The following is a 20490-nucleotide window of genomic DNA, read 5'->3' as shown; positions in this document are numbered from 1 at the left end:
CAGGTGTGAGAGCTGGACCATAGAGAAGGCTGAGCACAGAAGAACTGATGCTTTTGAATTGTGGTGTTGGGAGAAGACACTTAAGAGTCCCTTGGACTGCAAGGAGATCCAACCAGTCTATCCTAAAGGAAATCAGTTCTGGGTGTTCATTGCAAAGACTGATGCTGAAGCTGAAGCTCCAATAGTTTGACCACCTGATGCAAAGAGCCGACTCACAGGAAAAGACCCTGATGCTGGGAAAGAGCGAAGGCAGGAGGAGAAGGGGATGACAGAGGATGAGATGTTTGAATGGCATCACTGACTCGATGGACATGAGCAAATTCCAGGACACAGAGAAGCCTGGTGTGCCGCAGTCCACAAAGGATCGCAAAGAGTCGGACACAACTTAGCAACTGAAGAGCAACCACAGGTGGAGAAACTAACTCTTGAAGAAGTTTGGGGGGAAAATGGCCCAGATCATTCTGCCAGTCAGTGGGAAAGCATGGCCGTGACCTGATCTAACCCTGGTGCCCATACGCCTCTGTCCCGAGAGGCGGGACCCGGGGGCAAGGTGACTGACCGTCAACAGCTGCCGACTTTCCTATGTGGTTATTCCTACTTCTAGAACCTAAGACAACACACCCACTAAAACGCAGCTTTAAAAAGACATTCTGAACTGAATTTTCAGACTCTCTTATGCAAAGAAAAAGGACATCTCATTTTTTAAGCACTTTACGCCAACCTGAACTTTTTCCCTTTCAGACCAATTTGAGCACCGACTGAGCCTCACCTGAAAGCCTTCAGTCTGCGTTAGCATCTCAGGAGCCGGCTCACAACCAGAACCAGAGGCTCGCCCAGCAGCGCTTCACCCCTCACGACAGACTCAGAAGAGACGGCTTTCTTCACTTCCCGACACCAAGTGCAGCGCTTCCGCGTTCCTGACACCGCCCTGTGTCCTGCCCCGCGCTGAGGCCGACCTGCGTGACCTCTCGTCTCCCCACCCTGCACCTCTGCGCATCAGGAATCTCCCTGTCTCCCCAGTTGGGTCACACGTGACTACCCGCAGCACGCCTCTAGGCGTGCCCATCCCGGCCGTACAGTGACAGCGGTGTGCGGGGACGGGGCGGGGAGGGGGGGGCCGGGCCTCAGGCAGGCCCTCCTCCTCCCCCGAGTCTCAGTCTCTCACATGCAAACAGGGGTGCTCTACTGACTGCTTAGGGCCAGTACGGAACCCACGAGAAAACCTGTGGGAAGAGAGGCCTTCCTCCCTGCAGAGGGCCGGGTGGCATCACGTGGTGACCAAGCAGGGTAACATTCCATCGAGCAGAGCGGCTGCCGCAGACCACGTGGGGGCAGAGCCCTCAGAAAGGGCCCAGGGGCTCCCCGCTCTTGCTGCGGGGGACGGTAGGAAGGCGCCGTCTGTGAACCTCAGCAGGTACAGAATCTGCCTCCAGGGCCTGGACCGTGGACCTCTCGGCCACCAGGACTGCGAGAAATGAATGTGGCGGCCACGCAGCCAGAGCGGCTCTGCCCCAGCAGCCCACGCCGACCGAGACGACTGCGCTGCTGTATGCAGTTGGCAGTCGTGTCCGACTCTTTGCTACCTTATGGACTGTAGCCCGCCAGGCTCCTCAATCCAGGGGATTCTCCAGGCAAGAATGCTGGAGTGGGTTGCCATTTCCTCCTCCAGGGGATCTTCCCGACCCAGGGACCGAACTTGAGTCTCCTGCACTGCAGGCGATTCTTTATCACTGAGCCACCTGGGAAGCCAAGATAAGAGTACCGTCACACCAATGAAGCCTCCCTACCTTTCCATGATGGTCAGAGTGAAGGGGCCCATGGGCCTGGGACGGGGCAGGTCAGAGTCCTCAACACGGGTGTGGAGGAGCACGCCCCACAGGCAGGTGACCACCGTTTCAGATGGCGTCTGTGCACCCCACCAACTCATGGGCCTGCAGAGTGAAGCTTTCAAATGCACGCGGGGTTGAGCCGAGCAGGTGACCACAGCCCCTGGGCCCCGTCGAGTGAAAAGCAAAGCACCTCCTGCTCCAGAGCGCAGAGCGGACGGGACTCCCTGCCCGGGCGGCTCCCGCTCCTCCTCGGCCCCGTCTGGTCCCATCAGCTGGGTCAGATTACAGTTTCCTGACCCACCACCACTAGAGTCCCGCTGCTCATCGGCTTCCACCCGCTCTTCCGCCGCACAGGCCCCACCATGTCCAGCCTCTCCCGCCCCACAGCCCCTACAATGCAATGCTGTGCTCCCTGCAGTGAAGAGATGACAACTCCAGCCCTGCGACTATCACAGCAGGCCTGGGAGTGAGAAAGTCAAAACAGCACCCAGCCACTCTCCTCCTCCACTTTCACGCTGCTCACCGTTAACGGGCGCAACTTCCCTTCCTGCCTGTGAGCACCAACCAGACAGACGGATGGATGGCACGAGAAGGGAAGCGAGCGAGGGAGTGTGGCGCTCAGGCCCAGGGTCCCCCAGGAAGGAGGGCGACCAGGAAGAAGCACAGAGAGAGAAGGGCCTGTGTCTGCAGACACAGAGAAAGGGACTCAGGAGGGTGTGGATGGCCACTGCGCCCCTGCCTCTCTGACCTCCTTCTCAGGGATCCCACGTATTTCCATGAACCTGACAGACAGCAAGCACTCAAATCCAGTGATCACCACCACCTCACCATCACCACCACCTCATCGCCATCATCACCGTTACATCATCACCACCATGACCACCACCACCACCACCACCAAAACCACTGCCACCCTCCCAGAGCCCTTGACTTGATTCTAAAGACGTCAAACAATCCCAGTGCCGTGTTGCCCACATCCTTCCACGCCCAAGGTGAATTTCAATCGCTCCCAATCTCTTTGCTTGTCCCTTCAGAAAATCTTCTTTATTCTAGCTTCATCTGGCAAGTTTACAGGATGGGAACTTCCAGAGGGCACCAAATAGGATCTGTGGTCACAGAACCTGCCAGCCCCCCACTAGAACACACGGCCCGTGTGCCCAGGCCACTGCCAGCCGCCCACTAGAACACACAGCCCGTGTGCCCAGGCTACTGCCAGCCGCCCAGTAGAACACACAGCCTGTGTGTCCAGGCCAGGACCAGGGAGAAGCAAGACATCCTATCTGCTCAACAGCTGCCACAGGGCAGCCCCAGGAGGAAGCTGGGCTCCGGCCTCACACAGCCAAGCCCGATCCACAATCACCTGCTCCGGGTCTGGCCGACTGAGGGCTGCCCACACCAGACCCAGGTGGCCGCCTGTCATCTCTCCCCACTCAGGTGCCCATCCTCCCCGTGCTCAGGCGATGGGCAACAATTCAGCATACCACCAAAGCCCCCAAGAGGTCAAAGGACATAACCACGTTCTTCCAAGTTAACACATCTTTATATCCTTTCTTAGCTTGATTTTGTGCTCAGCTCAGCTCTATGTATCAGTTCGAAGGAACGGTGGCCATTGTTATTCTTTTTTTATTAATAGGTTCCATGAATCTTAAATTATCTGAAAACAAAACTGTTACTTTCTTTGCAGTTTCCGGGACGAGACACCTAGCTACGTGTCCGTTTGTGCTCTGTTGGAGTCTGAGCTGCATTTTGTGGGAGAAACAGGACATAAGAGGGTTCATTCTAAATGCCGTGCCTTTGACTTTGAAAATTCAAGATCCATTTATTCCCTCCACACCCAGGACTGTGTATACAATTGAAGGCAAGCCAGCCACTGTCTGGTCTCCACTGTGTGGGGGGGGACACCGCTGGACACCAGCCACGTTAGGAGCTACAGTGTAAGAAAGACAGTCCCTGACCTCAAGGGACTGGAGAGCTGGGGAGGTGCAGACTCCCGCGCGCCTCAGAAGCAACACAGCTGGCTGTCCGCCCACACCCACCGCCTCCCTCTCCCCTGTGACCAGAGCCCCACTGCAAAGTGCCGCAGGCCGAGCCCGCAGGGTCCCTACTTCTCCACGCCCCAGCTGGGGGGCACGTGACCCAGCTCTGATCACACTGCCTTCCAGAGAAGAGCCCAGACGCCCTGGCGCCAGCCCTCTGCCTCAAGCAGGACCACGACACCACCTTGTGGCCAGAGCTCAGATCCCTGATGAAATGACGCCCACAGCTCCTCTCCAGACAGCCCGCGGGGAAAAACAAGCCCCTCTCTGTCTAAGAGCTCTGAGTCTGCTTTTCTGATACCTTCAGCCAAAACAAGGGCTTCCCAGGTGGCTAAGTGGTAAAGAATCCACCTGCAGTGCAGGAGACCCGGGTTTGATCCCTGGGTCCGGAAGATCCCCTAGAGAAGGAAGTGACAACCCACTCCAGTGGTCTTGCCTGGAGAATCCCATGGACAGAGGAGCCTGGGGCGGCTATAATCCATTGCAAGGAGTCAGACACGACTGAGCGACTTTCACATTTCACCCAAAACAAATCCTCAGCGATCCCCCGCTCAGCTGGGGAACCAGCGAGGCTGTGAGCGCTGCAGGGCTGCAGGGGCGGCAGACAGCCCGCGGGGACGCCACCAGGCCTTCCGGAGCCCGCACCGTGTCCGTCCCGTCACTGGACACGAGGACCTGTGACTCACAGCACAGCCCGCAAAGAGCTCCCAGGCCAGGGGTGGAGATGGGCAGCACCCTGAGAGCACAGTCAGCTCACGGGCTGCAGGGCAGGGCGCGGCCCAGCACACTCTGCCCACTTCTCCACTCTCACACCTCAGACGGAAACCGACACCACAATCTCAGGGTCTTTCAAACGGTTACTCCACGTCCTAATTGACACAGGAAATCGTTAAACAAAGACAAACACGTAACAGATTGATTTTTCAAATGGCTCCTTTAAACATTTTTTAACATTTGCTTTTAAGATTATACATAGGAAATCATCATCCATGAGGAAGTTGTCGGGAAGCTCCTTGAATGGATTCCTAATTACACCGAAGATTTGCTCCACCCAACACGTGAAATGAAACGCTTGGCTTCCACCAGGTCACACTCATTCCGGTTTACCTCAAGCTGAGGGACGCTGCATATGGCTGACACCATACCCAGAGTGCAAACGCCACCCAAAAAATAAAGCCGCTGCTGGCGGCAACGCATGAAGCCAGAGTGCGTGTCCTCTGGGCTCTCACACTCCCATCCCGAAGCCCAGGAGACCGGGTGAGCTTGGGGAGCCCCTTCTGCTGGGGACTCCTCGGGGCCGGCAAGAATCAATTACAGGAAAGGAAGAAGGGAAGGAAACGCACATATCCAGAGTGAACACGCGGTGGGTTTATCATCTTTCCCACATCTCTCAATTTCAGCAACATCCCACGAACAATCATCACGGAAGCCCGACAATGAGTGGCATGCAGGGGGCACGCAGAGCCCCATCCTCCAAGCGGGACTCGGGGCGCCAGTGGCACGGGGACGGCGCGGGGCAGGGGCCGCACGGGGGCAGGGGTCCCGGCCAGAGGAGGGGCACTGCGGCAGCTGAGCTGTCTGGACGTCTGCAATGATCACTTGCACAGCGACTGTTTTTACAGAAAGAGGAGAAAGCCAGAGCAGGAGGAGCGAGCCCACCAAAGGAAGGGGAGCCGCCTCCCCAGTGCTCAGCACCCCACACCCTCGGTGAGCTGGTGCACCGGTCACCCCCAACCCCTGGAGAGAGCCAGAGGCTTCAGTCTAGGGGCTGGGGGCAGAGGGAGACGGGTGCTCCGAGGAAAAGCAGCCAGGATGAGAGGGACTGCAGGGTGGACGGGTGGACAGGGGAGGGCCGTGGACGGAGGAGGGGGTGGACGGGGGAAGGGGGCCGGGGGAGGGCCGGGGCAGGAGCGCCTGATGACAGCTGACAGTCGAGCAGGGACCTGGAGGAAGGGTCAGGCGAGATTGCGGGCAGGCGGGCAGCAGAGCAGGGGCCCCGGGCCCGGACATGCCGCTGTGTGCTGTGCCCCGGCCACCGCAGAACCATGCGGTTGGGAGGGGACAGCAGGGGCAGGCGGCTGAGCCGCGCAGCGTCCCCGGGCCAAGGGCTGTCTCTGAGCAAGATGGAGCCCGGGGTGGCTCTGACGGCCCCTGACCCAGATCTCGTCTGCACAGGACAGCTGATGGCTGGGCGGAGCAGGCGGCCAGACACGAGGGACAGGCCCGCAGGAGGCAGTGGCAGGAAGCAGGACACAGGGACAAGCTGAGCTGGAGCCCAGGAAGAGCCGGGGGCAGCACAGACGAGAGAGGCATGGGCAGCGGGGACGGCTCAGAGGAGGCGGCCGCTGCTCAGACACGGGGCGACGGGGCCTCAGGGGGCAACTCAGGCGACGCTTCCAACCCAGAAGCTGCCTTTAAAAACATGACCTTGCTCAAAAACACGCACTGCTCCCTTACGTACGTTCTTAGTGAGAGCTGCTCCATCAGTGTCCCCTGACATCGGCAGCGACGCTGCCAGGGAGAACCAAGTCCAGGGGAAATCCAGGAGAAATGGGGGAAGAAAGCAGTCACCTCACAGAGACGCCTCCCACCCCACCCCGTGCCGTCGGGATCAGCCAGGCTGGGCTCTCCAACAGGAGAGGCTCGCTGACCTGCAGCCAGGACTCCGAGACGCGGTGACCAAAGCAAAGGCCGCACTGGACCCCGCCACGTCCCGCCCGGGGTGCACCCACCCGTGCGGCCAGAGCACCCACTGTGTGCCGGGCTCTCCTGCGTGGGCGACGGCGGTGGTCCTGAGCTGCAGGCAGGGCAGCGAGGCATGTCCACCGACCCTCCTTTGAAAGCTTTTCTGCTTGTTTCACTGAAAAGTCCGTTTTCCCCAAACCACAGAGTGGACATGAAGCCACGCTGCAGAGGCTCCGTGCCGGCTCCCTGGGCCCCCTTACTTCACAGCCAGCTTCCGGGAGCGCGGCCCCAGCAGGGCCCCGGGGGCATCTGAAGGGGCACGTCTCCAGATGAACCAGCACCAGCAGGGTAAGAACCGAGCGCTGCCCGCCCTCTGAGGGGACTCGGGGTGTGCACAGGCGGCCCAGCGGGCGGGTCAACATCCCGCTGCGCCCAGAGTGGGCGGGCAGGGCGCCCCAGGGCTGCACCGGGGCTGCCGTCCTGGCGGGGGTCCTCCCCGACGAGACTCCAGGGGCAGGCCAGGCTGGGTTAGCGGAGCTGTCAGCTTCTCCCCCGCATTCTAACGCCTCCCTGGAGCACCCTCGCCGCCCCCAAGGGCGCACACGCTCACAGCCTCCATGTGCGTGCACGGTCCCTGGGCGGATGTAGTGGCGGGGCTGCGCCTGGCGCTGGAGGGGCCGCTGGACACTGGCGGGCGGCTGCCCGGATCAGCAGGAATGGGGCTGAGCCCGGCCTGATGGCCAAGGCGGGCCCTCCACTCCTGTCCTCTGACAAGACCCCCGGTAGAGAAACGAGGGCCCGGCCGGCACTGGCTGTGTCCTCACCGCGGGGCCCCCAGGCTGCCTCCGGAACCAGGGCCCCATCGCCCCGGGGGCGACCGGGAGCAGGCTGCTGCAGGCACAGGTGGCAGGTGCGTGGGCTGCAGGACCGTGCACATACAGGCACGCACTCGTCAAGCAGGGCACACGCAGAGGCCCAAGAGGCAACGAACGAGCGTGCGGGTAGCGGGGTGCACAGCGTCCCCTCCAGCCTGACTGTGCCTCCCACTGACGTGACACGCTGCCTGGAGCCCAGGGTGTGTCCAGGGCTATCCATCATCCCTGAGCTCCAGCCAACAGCCCGTCCACCCGGCCTGGCCGCCCCCACCGCCGTCACTGCCCTGACTTCCCCCCATCCCTCCTGCCATCCAGCTGCCCACCCTGAGGTCACGCTCTGATGCCAAGGGAGCCACGCTCCAGGAGATGCTCCAGGGCCGCCTCCTGGCCCTCTCGGCCGGCCGCACCTGCCCCTTCCTGCCCCGAGGCCTCCCTCCTCCCCTGCCCCAGCATCCCGGGGGGACCTCTGCACCCCACCCCTCAGGGTCTCCTCCACCTCCAATGCCTGCCCCGTGCCGCCCTCACTCCGCAGCAGCGCCAGCCTTGACCCTCAGCACTGTCTCCCTCTCCACCTTCAGCCAGTTCCTAGAGTGCTGACCGCAGGCGTCCGTCGGCCCCCCGACACTCAGCGTCAGCTCCCGAGGGAAGGGACCCTGGGCTCTGTTCACGGTTCACCCCAGCACCGACCACAGCAGATGCTCAGGAATGCTGGCTGAATGAAGAACTACATGGCACCTGACGTCAGTCGCCCCGACTCACGAGGACCCTGCAGGGAGGTCAGATTCCCCGGGGACGAGACAAGAGGCTGAGCCATGGATCTGCACCGGTCACACATGGGCTCCCAGGCTACACGGCCTCGCCCTCCTGCCGTCACAGGCCCCGAAGTCAGGCTCTCTCCTCCAGCCCCAGGCCCTGAAGGGCCATCCAACTCAAGCCCTTGCTTCTGGAGTGAACAGCTCTGTGCCACCCACCTGCCCCCTGAAAAACCCCCTTCCTCCCCAGAGCCGGCTCCCACACGCTCTCCGCTTTAAAGCCCAGCCCCAGGGCTCACATGGGTAAGAGGACCACCCGGGGAACCCTGCAGCTGGCCTCCCTCCCCATTACAGTCTGAACGTCCCAGGACAGGGCTGCGTGCCGCACACAGATGACCTCAGGGCCCGGCTGCCACCAGGTGGTCACCCCACGGGCCTCAGAGGCACAGGTCCTGCCAGCGGCCAAGTCACATTCCCGTTCACAGACGCGTGTGACCAAGGAGGCCTCCAAGGGTCGCTTCCCTGGGCTTCGAAAAAGGCGGCCTTTGTACGAGAAAAGACTGAGTCGACACTGAGAGCAGAGTGAGCCGTTAAGTTCTATTTGCTTCCCTCGTCCGCAAGCTCCGAACAGAGCCCCAGCAAACAGCCTCGCAGCCTGAAGCCGGAGGGACACTGCAGGGGAGGCACTTCTGTGGGCGTCACCCAGGTCAGCGCTTCGCTCCTCCGATGTCGGCAAGTATTTGCCACTTACGTCACGTATGTGATGTTAAGATAATACTTCCCACTGTCTCCCGAAGCTAACTGCCTTATGCTGCTGCTGCTGCTGCTAAGTCGCTTCAGTCGTGTCCGACTCTGTGAGACTCCATAGACCGCAGCCCACCAGGCTCCTCCGTCCCTGGGATTCTCCAGGCAAGAACACTGGAGTGGGTTTCCATTTCCTTCTCCAATGCATGAAAGTGAAAAGTGAAAGTGAAGTCGCTCAGTCGTGTCCGACCCTCAGCGACCCCGTGGACTGCAGCCCACCAGGCTCCTCTGTCCATGGGATTTTCCAGGCAAGAGTACTGGAGTGGGGTGCCATTGCCTTCTACGAACTGCCTTATAAAAACGCAATTTACTGGCTGTGTTTTCTGCAGTCACCAAATACAAATCCTGTAATTGTTTCACTTTGAAAGCTTTGGTTTTCACCTTTTGGTGTTAGATTTCATACTTACATAGAATTCTGAGGAAAGGCAAGAAAAAAAATAGAATCCCACAGCTGAACAGAAGAATCTCGTTTCTTTTAACCTTTCAGTTTATCCATACATACTCACTTGCCCACACATCTTGAAAGCTTCATTTTTAAGTACGATTTTAATTTCCCAAGTTACTCTGATGACAAAGTCCACAGGAGATTCTAACTGGGGGCTGGGGTCCTGACCCAGAGCTGCAGTTCCCGTCAGGCAATCTAGTTTTCACGAGTGATCCCCGTGCCGCCTAGGACTAGATCAGGGGGTGTCTGGTGAGAGGTGATCAGAGGGGCTCCACTGAGCCCAGGACAAACCAGCACCCCGGCCTCCTGCCGTGATAACCGAGGTGGCAGACAATTCACCCACAGCCGGCTCAGAGCTCAGCAGGGGGACGTGACACACGCCCCGAGGAGGGCCTCGCTCGTCCCAGAGCACGTCTCGAGGTCCAGAGGAGCACGCCAGCTCACGAGACAAGGGGGGCAGCACCCGCACGCCACGCAGGACCCTGGGGCAGGTCCTGGACTACGAAGGAGGTGCCAGCGTGTGCCCGTCACAGAGACGAGCGTCATTGAAACTGAGCGTGGTTGGTGCCCTGGACGACAGGGCCACGTGTATGTGAAACCTCCTGACTGTGATGATGAGGCCGCGGCGATGCCCGGAAGAGGCCTTTGTCCTCAGGAGGGGATGAGGTTTTGAGGATCAGGGGGCGTGACTTCTCCAACTGATCAAGGGGTTCAGGAAAAGCAGGAACACACGTGAGCATGTGTGTGGAGAAAGAGCTGGGCGAAAGGGGAACGACTGGGACGGCCGGGCACGCGCACAGGGCCCGCGCCCTCGAGCGTCTGAAGTCACATCAGAACTAGAAGCCTGACACAGACGGCAAGCCGGACCTCTCTGGACGACGACACCCGGAACCGCAGGAAGTGGGGGGAGGGCGAGCTGGGAAAGGAGAAAGGCTCTTAGTCCCGCTGCACCCTCTGTGCTGTGAAACTGTAACGTGTGCGCCCAGAAAAGAAACGAAAGTGAACGAAGGACAAAAAACCCACCGTGAGAAGGGCAGCTGGACGGGAGCAGCACCTTCGGGCCACGGGACGTTCCCAGAGCCGCTCCCCCAGCCCCAAGAACGAGGCTGCGCAGCTCCAGCTTCCCAGGCTGGCCGCGGCTGGCACCTCTATCCACAGGCCTCAGGCGCCACCTGCTGGCCACGCAGGGCACTGCCCACAGCGGCGCCCAGCCTTCAGCGTGACTGCTCTGGCCTCCCAGGAGCTCCAGCGTCCGGCAAAGTGCCCGGCGCCGTGTAGCACCCGGATGAGACAAAGAAACGGAAGCATGGAACTTGTTCGTGGAGCTCCAGCAGGACTTGACAGCAAGCACGGGCCGCAGGGCCCAGCTGCCCCACGAGAAGCATGGCGGCACTGTCCTGGGCCCTGCTGGCCCCCACCCAAGCCTGGCCTCGACCCCCGCACCCCCCCCGGCCCACTCGACAGCCAGTCCCACCCCGTGCCGACCCGCTGCCCCCGTCCGACGGCGCACAGTCAGCCACCCCCGGCAGGACTGTCACCGGCCCCGGCCACCACCAGGACCACCATGACGCAGGGAAGAACATCCGCCCGGGCGGGCGGCCTCGCCAAGGCAGCACCAGGAAGCCAGCGGAGCGCATTAAGAAAGAATATCCAAGAATGCTCATCACCTCCAATTAAAGATAAATTTTAAAAAAACACAACACTGTACAGCAATTATCTTCCAATTAAAAGTAAATTTTTTTAAAAAACGCTCATCAAATTGCACTGGAAGCACATTAATAAACACATCTAGAGTCAACTTCCAGGACAGGCGGCTCTCCTCCTGGTGGCCTACCGGCCTGAAATACAACAGATCAACTTCTGACCCGGTAAATTACACGGGGAACAGGCGCACCAAAGGGGAGCAGGCCAGGCCTCTCAGATCCGGGCCTCCTGCAGAAGCGAGCACGGCCTGAAGCGGCCGAGCCCACGGGGGCTCATCATGGGGACTCACCAGGGGGGCTCATCACGGGGACTCAGTCACAAGGTCTCACCCCCAGGACTCAGCAGGGGGACTCGCCCACGGGGACTCATCACGGGGATTCAGCCACGGGGTCTCACCCTGGGGACTCGCCCACGGGGACTCCTCATGAGGACTCAGCCACGGGGTCTCACCCTGGGGACTCGCCCACGGGGACTCCTCACGGGGACTCAGCCATGGGGTCTCACCCTGGGGACTCGCCCACAGGGACTTATCACAGGGTCTCACCCTGGGGACTCACCCACAGGGACTCGCCCACGGGGACTCACCAGGGGGACTCACCGAGGTCTGTGTTGGGGCCCGCAAGCAGGTGGTTGAACTTGTCCAGCCGGGAGGCCTCTCTTTCACTTAAGGCCGAGATGCTGAGGGCACTGGGCTCGGGCACCCCGCCCAGCGCCACGGTGGCCGCGTGTGGGAGAGACTGGGACCTCTGCAGGGGGGCGGCATCACTGGCGATTCCTGCAGGGGGGCGGGGGGGGGCAAAAGAGAGGTGAGGCCCCGGGGCGCGGCCCACGGCCAGGCGCCCACCGGGAGGCCTCGAGTCCGCCACGCTGGGTCTGCCGCAGCACGGCAGTCCCGCCCAGCCCTCACAGAGCAGTGGCGAGCTGCCTGCTGGAGGCAGAGAACGAGCCGGCTCCCACATAGAGCTCACTGTCCTCCTGGTCGCTCCTCAGGGAAACAGACACGCCACGAGAGGCAAGACAGAGAGGAACAGAAAACCACCGCACACATCGGGGTCGGTGGCCAGGGCTCCCCAGAGGGCCCGCCCGGGCCACACGCCAGAGGATCGGTGGGTGCAGGGCCAGGGCAGGGTGCCTGCACGGGTCACCCAGGCCTGGGCACACAGGGAGGCCACCAGGGCCCATGGGAAGGGCCCCATAACTGTCTGAACATCCCAGGCCTCCCCAAGGAGGGAGGCCAGGATCAGCACCCGGAGAAAGCAAAAGAAGCCAGGTGCCCCGCAGGTGGGCTGAGGGGCCAGCAGAGCTCACCCAGCCGCTGAGGCGAGGTGAGACGGCACCTGGCACCCAGGACCCAGCACGGGCAGAGGCAGGAGCGGGGGACCCTCGAGCCACAGGACGAGGAGCCTGCAGGGAGCGGGGGACCCACAAGCACGAGGCCCTGAAAGGGCTGCAGGCCCGCAGACCTAAGTCCCTGTGAGCAATCACATCTTCCAAAACGGAGATTCAGAGTAAGAACTAAACTCAGGAAACGGGGCGAGCGACACAGCTCGGAGCAGACGCACTGACGGCTGGAAGGTGAAGCGCTGGCCCGGAAGCCCGCCGATGAGCCTGCCGTCCACGTCCGCCGAGGCGGGAGGCGGCCACCTCCTCAGGGCTGGAGGCCCGAGCCGCTGGCAGCAGGGAGGCCCTGCAGGCGCCGTGCAGGGTGACACACCCACAGCAGCCCTGCCAGGCTCCCAACGGACGCTGGAGAAGCCGAGCCTGTGCTCCTCTGTGCCCCCACGGAGGACCGTCCAGGGCATGCAGAATTGCAAACCACCGCTCACAGGAGCGATGAAGTCCAATGGACCTCTCGGTCTCACCTGAGCAGAGGAGGCCCGCCGGCCCAGCAGGACGGTGTGCTGCCGCGCCACGTGGGCAGCAGGTCCTGAGGGCGGTTTGGGTTACATCAGCAGCCTCTGCAACTGCGCAGGACGCCCAGGAACAGCCAAGGGGATGGGGGCGTGGTCCATGCCTCCGTGGCCCTTGCCACTGGGGCTCCAAGAGTTGCAGCCTCGGCAGAGCCCACCGCAGGAGGAACCCGGGGCCTGGGAGTGCATGCCCTGCCCAAGCGAACGGGACGCAGTCAGAGTGCCCGTCACGAGCCACAGGACTCCTGCACAACCTGGAAAGGCTCAAACTGGGTGCCCTTCCATTTTTAGGCTCAAATACTTCAAAGTTCACTTCGTGTGAAAGAAAAATAGTTTAGATTCCAGTTTGAAAACTGACTGAATGAAAAACTCATGCTATTCCACAAAGAACACGGTAACACTTCCTAGATTAATTCCCGGAATGTGTTTCTAAAACCTAGAGCTGAGTATGAAACCTAATTCTGCCCCAGCCAGCGGGCTGCCTCAGGCTGCGCTGATGACCTCATTTTCTTCTCTGTAAACAAAGGGCGAGCCCCCCGAACCCCCAGCGACCTCGGCGGGAGGGACCCCCACACCCAACCCCTTACCTCCCTGACACTGCCAGCCCGAGGCCGCTCTGATCGCTGGATTCAGCATCTCAGCCTACATCCCACCCTGCTCTGGGGCCGCCCCGACCTGTTCTGACCCTGGCACCCACGCCTCCCCACACGTCACATGGAGGCTGCTGTCCATCCCCTCGCCAGAATGGACGCTCCACGCAACAAGGACTCCGTGGGGCAGCCCACGCCCTGAGAACGCGGCCTGACCCGTCACAGGTTAAACAGCGGTGTTGTCTGATGTCTCAGCCCCTCCAGCACAAAGACAGTGAAAGTGGTGGAGAGCGCCAGGCACGTGGATAGGAGACACGGCAAGAGCTAACCTTGCAGAGTTTAGAATCGGAACCTGGCGATTCCAGAGAGCAGACACTCGCCCTGCAGATGCTGAGCCCACGTGTTGGGGACTGGGAGGGATCATCAGAAGTGGCCAGGGGCAGATCCAGCCCTGAACACAAGGCAGGCCGGGGCCCTGGGCTGGAAAGGCCCCCTGGAGCAGCCAGGGCATCCTGGGGAGGGCGGGGTCCCCCCAGCAGCCCACAGAAGCTCCCGCCCGGCCACGCTGTCTGGAGGGAGACGCACTCAGCCAGGAGGATGAGAGGAAGCGCAGCTGCCTCTGCTGACCAGGAGGCCCGCGGCTGCTGGATCTCCGAGCCCCCGCAGGCTGGGACCCTTCCCCTCGGCCACCCTCCGCCCCAGGGAGAGGGCTCCAGGTCTCTTTCTGGAAACCCGCCTGGCTCTCCCCATCGCCCCCACCTTCAGGACAGGATGCGTGGCTCTCGCTGACGGACTTCACCAGCCGGAGGTCGCCGCCGGGGGCCTCGGAGGGGTCCACCGAGGGCTCCGCCGAGGGCTCCGGGGCCCCAGGTGGCCGGGGGCGCCCCTGCCGCTGGCTGTGGTTGCGCAGCACGCGGTGGGCCGTCTCCATGACGACCGCGGTGTTGAGGCTCTCGGCCGCCATGGCCAGGAGCTCGTCGTCGTCCTCGCCGGCGTCCCAGGCGTCGCTGGTGCTGCTCTCAAACTCCTGGAAGGTGCTGGCTCGCGTGGCCTTGACCGGCGTGGTCGGCACCTTGGGCGTGGCCGTGAGCAAGCTGCAAAGCACAAGCGGTCTGTGCTCGCGCTCTTCAGGCGAGCGCGTCACCCCGGGACCGGTGAGACAGCGGCCCCTGGGACGGTCGCGCTGCACCTGTGCCCCAGGCACCTGAGGACGCGCAGCAGGGCCCCAGATGCCGGAGAACACGCAGCAGGGCCCCAGGCGCCTGAGGACGCGCAGCAGGGCCCCAGGCCCACACATCTCCTGCCCCGACACCTTCGCAGACGTCCAGCAGCAGCAGCTGGGGCTGCAGGCGGGGGAGACTGTCCACAGGACACGGGCCCTCGGCAGGTGGGTCTGGACGGATACAGGACAATTCCAAGGATCCCGCACAGCAAGGCAGCACACGACACAGGCTCCCCCGAGCGTCGGGAGCGTCCTTACACGCTCGGTCCTTACACGCTCGGTCCTCCAGGGCCATCCCTGCCCCGCACCCACCTCTAGACAAGGAGCCCAGATACAGGCTGAGCAAGCCGCAGGCAGTGGGCAGAGAACACAGGACGTCACTCAACCTGCATCAGCTATAGGAAGTGAAAAAAATCTCTCTCGTGGGCTCTCTGCTTTTCTGACGGGGTCCTCCCTCAGGTGCTTCAGACAGTAAAGGATCTGCCTGCAGTGCAGGAGACCCGGGTTCAATGCCTGGGTCGGGAAGATCCCCTGTGGGAGGAAATGGCCACCCACTCCAGTGTTCTTGCCTGGAGAGGTCCATGGAGAGGAGCCTGCTGGGCTACAGTCCACGGGCCACAGAGAGGCGGACACAACTGAGCGAATGACACACTACTTTCAGCACAAAAGGGTTTGATGCTGGTGAGGACGTCCAGCTTCTCGCTTGGTTGTTGCTGCCCCCAGTGCTCTAAGCAGCCGTGGCCAGACCCAAGTTCACAAAGGTGTGCCAGGCTCCGCCCCAGCCCTGGGGGCCCTGCAAAGGCTGCCCTCCTCCACCCTCCTTTGCATGGAGCCGCCTCCCTCAGAGGCTGGGCAGTGAAAGGCCAGGAGCGCCTCCCGTAAAGCAATCGCTTGATTCGTGCTGGCTGAATGAAGGGCACTCTCCTCCCCATCGGGAACGCCAGGGACCTAGGGGGTCACCACACCCCCCCAGGCCCAGCCTGGGAACAGCCTCACGCAACCCGAGGTCACTTACGTGCCGTGGACCAGGGGGTCGAAGGGCGGGTGCTGAGCGCCATACACGTGCTGGATGCTGTTCAGAAAGGAAGGAGAATAAGTTAGCTTCTCCCCGGAGTTCACAAGGGCCCCATGGACTCAGGAAGCAGGCCAGCTCCTCGAACCGGCGCCAGAGGGAACAACCCCGGCCACCGCAGGGTCCCCAGGCCCGTCGGGAAGGCTGAATGACGCCAGACAAGGCCACCCCTACATACAAGCAGGGCATTCAGCCTCCCGGTGAATGGGCCTCAGTGAGGCACCCACGGCCCCAAGGGCGTCACCACAGGGCCTGGGGCATTGGTCAGCCTCTGCTCCTAGCCTAAAAGACTGACCCAGACACACCCCTCAGGAGGCTCTCATGGGGCACCACTGCCCAGAGACTGAATACAGACTTACAAACACAATTTTGTTAAAAGACTGCATGGTTTCATTACAGTCTGTGCGCATCAGAGTAGATCTGGAAAAAAAGCAGGGACAGAAGAACTCATGCGGCACACTGGCCCGCTGAGCAACCCAACGCACACCGCTTCCTCCCCGCGACGCCCGGCCAGGGGACCCGAGGCAGGCCAGTCGCAGAGACGGAGGAGAGAGGCTTGGCAGGTACGGCCCTGACCCTCAGCTCTCCCCTCTTCTTGTTCAGAGCACACACGTGAGACCAAGAGGGGCCCAGCCATCCTGCCACGAGAAGCAGCCACAAGAAATACAGCCCCTTGTGACGGAGGGGGGGCGGGGGCAGCTTAGAATGAAGATGTGAAGACAGCGGGACTCCTGCGGCTTGGAGGCATTAGCTCTCAACCTTGGACCACTCCCTAGACGTCCACGGCATGAAATAAACAAGCCCGTTTGCTGAAGCCACGGGCAGTCAGAGTCCTAACTGCTGTGCTCCACGTGGAACAGTCTCTGTAACCCCTGCAGAGCACCCGTGTGCTCAGTCGCTCAGTCGTCTCCGACTCTGTGACCCCGTGGACTGCAGCCCGCCAAGCTCCTCTGTCCGTGGGATTTTCCGAGCGTGAATACTGCAGTGGGCTGCCTATTCTTCCTCCACGCAGGGTGTGTGTATGTAAAGATAAATACAGACACGGAGGAGCTTAGTATATAGATGAAGTCTTCTTAGCTTTTAAAAACAAAATGAAATCCTACCTTGCTTACCCAGTAATATATCAATATCACAACTACATCCCCATATTACTGTTCATCAATCTACTTAAATACATGCACTTTATATCATGTGATACACACGAAAGACACATGCAGCATATTTACACTTTAAAACCCAACACGGCAGGCGCAAGCGGTCTCCCCAGACATTTCTCTGCAATTCCCATAAATCCGTAATTATTTCCAAGCCTCCTAAGTCTTCAAAAGTCATAACAACATGAGCACCGTCTCCCTGGACAACCTCACCTCTAATTCCACGCCGCCCCACCATTCTGGTTACACGGTAACTTGTTTTCCGTGTTGACTGCGAGCTCTTTGTTTAAACCTCTGTGTGGTTATAAAAACAGCAATAAACTTCTCTGGGGACGATACTGTCACACAAATGTAACTTCGTGAAGATAAAGTCCTAGAGAAGGCAGGCCTGGGACACAAGGGATACACGGGCATCAACGGCATGAACGGCTGACCCATGAACCACGTGCAGGGTGGGGTGCGGAACTCCACATGGCAGACAGCCCGAGTGTGACTTCCAGTCGGCCCTGAGGACCCGCGACTCCTCCTGATCTGGGGTTCTGCGTGCCCGGCTTCAGGCCACCTGGATGGTGTTGGGCTGTAGCATTTACTACTGAAAGACACCTGTCTGTAAGTGGACCCACGCGGTTCAAACCCACGTTATCCAGGGGTCCGCTGCAGAGATCACTGCTGTTTGATGGGAAGAAGGGCGTGTAGACGCTGATCGTGTACCTGCTCGATCATTAGGGAGGCTGAGCCACCTTGAAACATCCTTTGTCCACCTGTGCTTTCATAAACCGCCTGTTTGAACTCTGCCCATCTCTGAGAGGTGTCCACCCCGATCTCACTGATTTGTAAACACCTCTTTGTAAACAGGACTCCTCCGTCACTGAGGCAGTGAGGTGGGCAGAATGAGGGTCCCAGAAGCTTCGCCTCCCAGCCCCAGCACATGTGAACGTATCACCTCACACTGCAACGGGGAAGAACCTGGTGTTTCATCAGAATCAATCACCAAAGGGATGTTGCCTATAAGCTTTAATTACATATAACGGCCCATCTCTGGGAACCTTTGTTTCACTCACAGAAACCATCTCACCAGGCCCACCCGTGAATGACTGCGGGCTGCGGAAATTCACACATCCCCTCCGGAGGCCGATGGGAACCAGGAAGTGCGTGACCTTACGCCCTCCCCGTTGAGTATGAAAGGGGCCTGAAGCCTAATTCAGGCAAGGCTGCGGGTGGTGCGTACACTCGCGTTCTTCTTAGTTTGCTGGATTTCCAAATAAAGTCATTCCTGCCCCAACAACTCGTCTCTGGATTCCTGGCCTGAGTGAGGCACACAGGACGAGCTTGTCTAACAAACTGGGGGACTCATCAGGAGTCTCGCTTGCTCGTGTCCAGCCAGCCCAGCCGGGGAACTTTCAAGTAAGGAGGGCCCTGGCAGCTGCCTGGACCACTTGTCCTGAGGATCCGCATCCTCCCCACAAAGTTCCCCGAAACAGCACCAGCCCCCAAGCACTTAGCAGCGGGAGCAAGGAATCAAAGCTGGGGAGCCACACGGACCCCATATACCAGGGTGAGTCGCTCCAGTGTGTACGCCCGGGAACTGCTTCCTCTCCGTTTGAGCTTGTTTTTCTAGAGTCAGCCAGTTTGTTTCGTAGCCGTATTTGAGTGGGGCACCCTGCTGGAGAGAGGAAAGAGGTGCTGGATTTGCACCACATTGAGCCGTCCTGTGAGCCGGCGGGCTGGTTTCTCGGATGCTGGCCCCTGGGCGAGCCGTTTGTGCTTTGATTCTCTTGAAAAAGAGGAAGTGTTACAACTGTCCCTGGAGAAAGTCCTCTGGGGTGTATTCTGGACCAGGATCTGAGCACAGCTCTGAACCCATGGGTGGCCATGGCACCTGTCTGGATCTCCGCTGGGGGTCCAGGCAGGGTTACCTCAGGGCCCTGTGCACTGCTTACTGCGACTTTTGCTGCATTAATTACGTCACTTAAAGGGCTACTGTGTTGCTGGGATACGTAAAACTCAAGACCAAACGAGGGTTTATTTAGCATTCTGCTTGTTCTTTGGTTCTTTTGGTTTCATCTTATTCGGTACTGTTTGTCCACTTACAGCCAAATCAGTTTTGTGATACTTAACTTTTATTGATATCAAATGGGGAAAAGGAAGAAAACTGGTCTGTTTTTGTCCAAGAGTGAGACATTCTGAGAAGAGGGAGGTTTGGTTCCCAAGACCACTAAAAGCTAGAAATAAAAGTGTCTTTTCCATAAATACTAGTAAAAGGGTTTAACTTGTAGACACGTGACCCTGATTTGTCCCCTCTGCCGGAAGCTCAATTTGAATCCAGTCTTTTATAACGGATGAGTTTCACACCACTGTACCTGAATCATAGCTAACCTTTTTATGAGGTTCCAACGTTTGCATGTTTGTACATGTGTTACAGAGGTGTGGCACCAACCAGGTTAATTTGTAAAAGAAATGTTTAATTGGCTTAAAGGAAATTTAAGTGCTTACATGAATAATCAAATATAAAAAAAGTGGCCAGAATGAGTTTCAGGTTCACATGATCTAGGAAATACTCAGTAGTGAATCAGTATCTGGTGTGAAAGTTTTGCTTAAGCTTGCTGGTTTGATACAGATGTCTTTATAGAGTCATCAACACAAAGTATAATTATACCTAGGTTTATTAGACAATAATACCTTATTCCTGTTACAAAGACTGCCATCAAGAAAAATAACAATGTGGCAAAGCTGTTAAGTCAACAGAGGTAAATGAAGCCAAGGTCTTTGGAGTAAACTCTATGGGAATGATGTTTTGGGAATGTGTAACTAGATAATCCAGACTTTCATAACTTAGAAGGTAAGACTGAACTTAAAATCTTAAAGGTTCAGTTCAGTTGCCCAGTCGTGTCCGACTCTTTGCGACCCCATGAACCGCAGCACGCCAGGCCTCCCTGTCCATCACCAACTCCCAGAGTTCATCCAAACTCATGTCCATTGAGTCAGTGATGCCATCCAACCATCTCATCCTCTGTCGTCCCCTTCTCCTGCCCTCAATCTTTCCCAGCATCAGGGTCTTTTCAAATGAGTCAGCTCTTCGCCTCAGGTGGCCAAAGGACTGGAGCTTCAGCTTCAACATCAGTCCTTCCAATGAACACCCAAGACTGATCTCCTTTAGGATGGACTGGTTGGATCTCCTTGCAGTCCAAGGGACTCTCAAGTCTTCTCCAACACCACAGTTGAAAAGCATTAAAATCTTAGTTAATTAGTTAAAATCTTAACGGTAAAGTGGTACAAAGCCTGACTTTTCGGTTCTCTAAGAGGACACTGTTTTCCTAAAACACTGAACTGCTTTTGGTAACTGTTTCTTTAAGTGATTCTGTATTTGCATTGATCTTTTATCACAGGTTAAAATTTTTTCATATTTTTTACA

At 59.0% G+C, this 20490-nt stretch overlaps 1 protein-coding gene across 2 annotated transcripts in view; it reads right to left on the bottom strand.

Annotated features, from left to right (window-relative positions):
• Nucleotides 1-20490, bottom strand: part of TBC1D22A (TBC1 domain family member 22A) — a 257407-nt gene that overhangs the window by 219151 nt on the left and 17766 nt on the right. For both annotated transcript variants that reach the window (XM_061418890.1, XM_061418891.1), the window contains exons 2-4: nt 15868-15924; nt 14390-14724; nt 11729-11905 (exon numbers count right to left, since the gene is read on the bottom strand). In XM_061418890.1, the coding sequence (XP_061274874.1) occupies nt 11729-11905; nt 14390-14724; nt 15868-15924 (569 nt within the window). The remainder of the gene's footprint in view (nt 1-11728; nt 11906-14389; nt 14725-15867; nt 15925-20490) is intronic.

Source organism: Bos javanicus, chromosome 5, assembly GCF_032452875.1.
Source record: "Bos javanicus breed banteng chromosome 5, ARS-OSU_banteng_1.0, whole genome shotgun sequence".
Classification (NCBI taxonomy): Eukaryota; Metazoa; Chordata; class Mammalia; order Artiodactyla; family Bovidae; genus Bos; species Bos javanicus.
The sequence above is the reverse complement of the archived record's forward strand: the minus strand, read 5'-3'. Positions and strand labels throughout refer to the sequence as shown.